This window comes from Thrips palmi, unplaced genomic scaffold (assembly GCF_012932325.1).
Source record: "Thrips palmi isolate BJ-2018 unplaced genomic scaffold, TpBJ-2018v1 HiC_scaffold_16, whole genome shotgun sequence".
Classification (NCBI taxonomy): Eukaryota; Metazoa; Arthropoda; class Insecta; order Thysanoptera; family Thripidae; genus Thrips; species Thrips palmi.
Window position 1 is genome coordinate 7,332,739 of NW_023144625.1, and position 6,354 is coordinate 7,339,092.

Below are 6,354 nucleotides of genomic sequence, written 5' to 3' on the forward strand. Positions count from 1 at the left end.
CTCAAGTTTTAAAGCGGGAGCCCTTAAAAATTTAAAGAAAAAAGGGTGATTTTGATTTTACCTGGCCTGGCACTATAAAGTCAAGCCCAATTTTATTCCATTTTATTTCCTGTGCATAAATATTTCTATCCTTCTTATTTCTCGACTTTTAATTAATTTTATCTATCAATATGTTTGACTTTTTTCTATAAAAAAAATTTTCAAAGAACGTCAATGAAAGCAGATGATACTCTCTTACTGTTTCTTACTTCCCTACGAAAAAATTTAAGAGCAGAAATTACAATTTGCCGTGGTAATTGTTTTAATTTGAAAAGGTCTTATGAATTTTCCCAGTCTATTAAAAATTGAAAATGAAATAAATTAGATCAGAAGAGGCCTTTCTCCAAGGACACACAGCACAGCGCGGGACACCATATTACCCCTGCCACACCGCAGGACCTCTGACCGTCCGAGGTGACCTATTCCGCCGCTAGGTTTCGCCCGCTGCGTCCGAGGCGAGCCGCCGCCCCTTTGGGTCACGCTCAGTCACCGCCGACAGAAATTTTCTAATTGCTTATGGCAAGAAACATTACAGGAGAATACTTCTCTCATTCGTCATTCGTCTCTATTCTCAAGTAATGTTCCACCGAGCGCTTAGAAGGGTCGCTGCCGGCGGCGCTGGCCCCACCGTATAGTTATAGCTTCTTTCCCCGGACGAGGTTTCGACCCTAGTGATGGTGGTTCAGCCCGGCAGGTAGCGGTCCTACGGTGCGGCCCAACCCTTCGAGTTTCAAGTTTTTAATTTCAAGTTTCTCTCCCTGTGCCTGTGACTGTGCCTCACAAGCCTCACTCACTATCCCGCCCCGGCCGGCAGCCAGCCCCTATTATTTGGTTTCTGGACTCTCGAGTAAAAGCTAGCTGACACCTTTATGTGTCTTGCATTGTTCTAGGTATGTTTTGAAGCAGTAAAGGTATCATCTGCTAAAAATCCCACAACTGACCTACATTTCCTGGCGCGATCGGCGACACGGCCCCTACCACGCACTGGGCCTCGCCTCGCCACGCCGCGCCAGCGAGCACGCGTCAAACTTTGCATAGCGGTCGAATGGAGTTCTGTCGGGAAGTTAGGGCGCCATAAAAAGCCATTTTACAGTTACATACAACAGCCTTATAAATATGTAAACACGGCGTGCGTGGCGCGTTTTGTCGCTACTTTCCCGGCATTCTCACGCTGTCTTTATCCGTCCATCCGTGCGTCGCCTTCACCGCGGGGTGCACAGTGGGCCAGAAGACCGGTGGAGGCGGTCGAAATCCCAGACGCGTTTTGAGCTCCAGAGTCGCTAAATGGGGCTCGAACCGAGCGTGTGACCCCACCAATGGATTGCTCTCCGGACGAGGAATCCATTGGTGGGGTCACACGCTCGGTTCGAGCCCCATTTAGCGACTCTGGAGCTCAAAACGCGTCTTGAGTTTTGGCCGCCGGCGCCGGTCTTCCGGCCCACTGTGGAGCAGGGCCGGTACCCGAGCACAGCCTGCCAAGGATTCAGCCGAGTAAATCAGACCATCCCCGAGGAGACATCCACGACACAATTTCGCGCGACGCTCCCCACGCACCCACTCCGGGGGAAGGGCCCCAAAGAACCTATAACCGGGCCAAACAGAGACGAGGAAAAAAAATATGACGGGCGGAAAATAATATCGAACCCGGGCGAGGCGAGGCGCCAAGGCCCTAACGGCCCCTCTGCACAGCCCGGCAGAGCCCTGCTGCGACAATATTCGCCGATATCTCGTCTCTACCTTCAGCCATTGCTAAAAAGCGGCGCATCTATCTTACCAGACGCGCAAAACACGCGGAGGGAAAACACACACACACACACGTTCACACACACAGACGCGCGCAAACGGGTGCGATGGTCGAAGAGTAATGCATCCGCACGGAGCGCTCCGGAGGCGCGGGGCCCTTCTGCCGCAGGGGCCCCCCGAAAGGTGTGCTGCGACTCTGGGTGCATGTATGTATGTGTCAGGAGAGAGAGAGAGAGAGAGAGAGAGAGAGAGAGAGAGAGAGAGAGAGAGAGAGAGAGAGAGAGAGAGAGAGAGAGAGAGAGAGAGAGAGGAAGAAAACCATAGGAATAAATAGCTCCCCTTCCGTCACCGCCGCCGCATGAAGTGCGATGACGCGTTCCCCGCGCCTTTCCCAGCTTCCTTCCACCTCCACCTCCAGATCCCGGACCGGGCTGCGCACTGAGCACACTCCCAACCAGCACCCGCAACCCACAATGGGAAACAAAAAAAAAACATGTCTTCAAAAACATAGAAAAACAAAAATTTAAAATTTTCTAAATTTCAAAGTAAAGAAAATTTTATTAAAATTTCAGTCTTAAAGAGTGACGAATCATTACAAGCTGACCATGTTAACGAACTCGAGAAAAGTTTTTAAATAACTTTAAAAGGAAAAGACTGAAAAGAGCGGCGAGAATAAAAATCAAAACTTTGGAGAAAAAACTTAAATCCACCAACAGGTAAGAAGGACAACACACATCGGCCTGAAGAGGAGGGAGGAAGAGGAGAGAGGAGGGGGAGGGGAGGGGGGGGAGGGGGGGGGAGGGGGGGGGGGGGAAAGGGGGGGGGAGGGAAAGGGGGGCAGGGGAAAGGGGGGGTCGACTATCCGGAAACGATGGCAGCCGGTGTGGACTGATGTCGAGACGGACAGCGAGACTCCCGGGGGAGGCCTAACAGTGCCGTGGCTAGACCAGGTGCGCGCGCACGGGCGCGGCGCAACGCAACGCAACGGCGTCCCCGCGGGAGGGAAGACCGGCCCAAAATTTCCACGGCCAAACGGCAAAACGACGACACAGCGTGCCACTCACGGGGCGAGGAGCACACACACACACACCACAAGCACACACAGGCACATACACAGACACACAGAGAGGCACACGCACACACGCACACACACAGCAAGGCTAATTCTAATGTTGTCTACCGCACAAAGCCCCGCCTCGCTGATTAGCTCGGAGAAATAATGAAAGAGCTTAGGCCGGACACGTCTTCCCTGCCCCCGGCGCTTGCCCGCCCCGCCCCGCCCCGCCCTGGGACGCCCTCTGGCTCAAGGAGTGTCCGGCCCGCCTTTCTCCAGAACGCCCCCGCCTGATTTGTATGCCACGCCCATAAGCGGAGCTGAAACGGAACCGAATACATCCCGGCCATTTGCGTGGGCTGCGCCGCCGTGCCGGCGTGGTGGCCGCTGCCAGGGTCCAGCTAGGGCGGGGCGGGGCGGGGCGGGGCGGGGGGGGGGCGGGGCGGGGGGGGCCCAAAACAAAACCCACTGGTCAGCGGCGCTTAATTAAATATTCCGCCCGGTGACCAAAACCCTTTACACACTCCGGAGAACTAATTCCACAAAAGAAAATCCCACCCCCAAACCGCCTCCGCCGCGCCGCCGCCGAGGAGCGGGGGCGGGACGGTGCCGGGGGGGAGGGGGTGGGGGAACACGAAACTAATCAAACAAGAAACACAACACAGAAAGACAAATCAAGTCCGGGCGAGGCCGCGCCGCGCGGCCCCACCCCACCCCCGGCCCCGCCGAACCGCCTGCAATGCGACAGTTAGCTCTCTTTCTGAATTGCAGTGGCGTGGCGGCCCCGCCGGCTGCGTCACCTCGCCGAGTACATCGGATGCGCCCCGCCTTCGTCGCCCTGTCTCTCTCGCACCGCTGCGGACCGCGCCGTCAGTGCGACGGAGACAGAGCGACGGTAACGACTCGGCGGAAGCCACGGGGCGCGCGGGTCCACGGCGGGGTCCGGGGCGGGCCGGGGCCACGGGTCCGGGCCGCCGAGCCAGGGTGTTTGCGCTGGGCGGCCGCAGCGGCAAAGTCTGCTAGCCTGGCGTAGCCTGGACGGCCAATCTAAATAATTCCTGATGTCCCTCTGGCTGCTGCTGACTGACCTATTCCCCCCTCGCCCCGTCCCGCCGTCCTGCGGCCCGGCGTGCTTCGACGCCAGCAGACTGATTCCGAGAGTCGTTTCCGTCACGTCTCTCTCTGTCGCACCTACACGGGACACCCCATGAGTGCGAGAGAGACAGCGGCGGACTCTCGGAATGCGTCAAGCCGGCCGACACGTACGCGTTGTCCGTCTCGCTCTGCATGAGGGCGGCCGGGCCACGTCGGCCACGTCGGCCACGTCGGCCACGTCGGAGCCGGGACGCCAAACACGGACGCCAAAGACCACTCAGTAAACAGGCGCCTCAAGGGGGAGCCGGGGCTGACCAGAAGTGACCACCGTGTTGGTCATTTGCCGGCGGGCGGGGCGGGGCGGGGCGGGGCGGGGCGGGGCGGGCGGGGCGGGGCGGGGCGGGGCGGGGCGGGGCGGGGCGGCGCGCGCAGGGACACGTCCATCCCTGGGCCTGAACCGTCAAAGCCTCGGCAAGGCCATGCTGGCAGCCCAGGCGGCCAGCCCGAGCTGGCAGCCCCGCCCGGACAGCCTCGGGGGTCACGGGCACTACGGTAATCTAGTTACTGGCGCCAAGCCTCGCCGCGCTGGCCAACTGTCTCCCACCTCTCCCTCCCCCACATCCTCCCTTCTCAAACTATGTGCCACTTCCAACGTCCTTTCATATCTTTCCTTTCGCCCACATTCTGCTTCTCCTTCATCGTCCTCTTTGGTCACCTTCAAAACTTGATCTCATTCCATGCTCATGTCCTTTATCCTTTAATTTTAAATGAAATCATCCTAACACAAAAGAAGTTGCATATAAACTTCTCTCTCCTTCCCTCTGGGGTGACATTGATGTTCTATTAAAATATTGTTACATTGGAAATGAAGAAGTACCAGCAAAAAGAGCGCAAGTCTCTTACCTTTAAAGTAAATAAATGTGAATTTAACTTTTATTTATAGTGCACCCACATAGCATTGTACCTAGCTACACCTAAAGTTCATCTTTAGAACAACAAAACCAAATTAAAAAACAGTGGAAAGACAGCTTTGAACAAGATTGAGTGACTATTCAAAATGCGGATAATACTCGATGTGATTCCTAACCTACGCAAGTGTCATAACATATTAAGTGCAAAATAAAGCATACAATGTACGATTAACCATAGACAGGCGATGTCTGATACATTCTTTGAATCACAGTAATGACTTACGGTCCCAATTCAAGAAATACATTTTGAAATTTTATAAAACAGCGACTGGGTTGCGGGAGACACAACATTTTCTGTCGAGAAATGTATCTCCGGCTCAACATATGACGTACACACTAAACTGAATGCAATTCCAAAACACATGAATATAAGTTTCCCCAGGAAAGATGGAAGATTCGTTTGTAACTTCAAAAGAAGCTGCACAAATATCACAAGTGGCCTGGCGGGAAACTGTCGTCTTGAAGGTTAGACAGCCATGTTTCGCGAGAAGGTGAAAGAACCTAACCTCCTTCTTGTGCGGCGTGATCCAGATCACCAAGAAACGGTACGAAGACGGGTAAAACGACTAAATTTCAATAAAATTATGGAGAACATAACCCTACCTGGTAATCCTTGGCCCCGGAGTCGCGCGAGCCGAGGTACAATGTCAGCAGGCACTCGTCCACTGGATCCCACGCAAACAGCATGTCACCATTGCACACAATCAAGTTCTTCGTTTTCGTCTGTTGGCTCGGCAAATGTTGTCGTAATTTACGGAAAACTTCATGATCGTTTAATCCCAACCGGTCCGTCAAGAGAGCCATGTTCGCGGTTTGTTTACAACTCAACTCGCAGCGCGATGCTCGACTGTCCTCGTGCTCCGAGCGCGGGCAGTGCTGCCAACGGCCGCCAGCCTGCGAGCGAAAGCGCGCCAAATTTCAAACGGGCGCGCCAACCCGCCTGCGCTGGTGGCTCCCGTACAGAGGGCTTAGAGCGGGAAACCAGTGTTCGAGAGTGGGTTCTTCGCACAAATAACTGCGTGGATGCAAGGATTTGACAGCTATTGACCGTGACCTCAAACTGTATAGGCAAAATTCAGTTTTTTGGTTCATTGCTTGGGGCTACTCGAAGGTGACTGTTGCGTCTGTCGGTTCACGGGAAAGAAATGCTTATTAATGTTGGGGTCGCGTGCTTTTTGGTGGATCTTTTTCAATTTTTTTAGAAAACTACTGCAGCGAGAAAGCGAGCCTGGGTTCCGTCTCCGCGGAGAACGCCTCGCCCCGCCCCGCCCCGCCCCGCCCCGCCCCGCCCCGCCTTCAGGTCGCGTCGCAACGCCGCGGCCATCCATTGCTCCGCCGTGCCGCGCATCCAGCAACTGCAATAAAGAACCTCTCCTTAATTTTCCCGACGCTTTCTTCTTCGCCCTTCTCTTTTTCTTCGAATAATATTTTATTTTTTATGGGTTTCCTCGG

At 54.7% G+C, this 6,354-nt stretch overlaps 1 protein-coding gene across 1 annotated transcript in view; it reads right to left on the bottom strand.

Moving 5' to 3' along the window:
- Positions 1 to 5,760, bottom strand: part of LOC117643108 (nuclear pore complex protein Nup88) — a 114,373-nt gene extending 108,613 nt beyond the window's left edge. The window contains exon 1 of the mRNA XM_034381791.1: positions 5,506 to 5,760. Coding sequence (XP_034237682.1) covers positions 5,506 to 5,706 — 201 coding nt within the window. The 5' untranslated portion in view covers positions 5,707 to 5,760. The remainder of the gene's footprint in view (positions 1 to 5,505) is intronic.
- Positions 5,761 to 6,354: the final 594 nt, after the last annotated feature.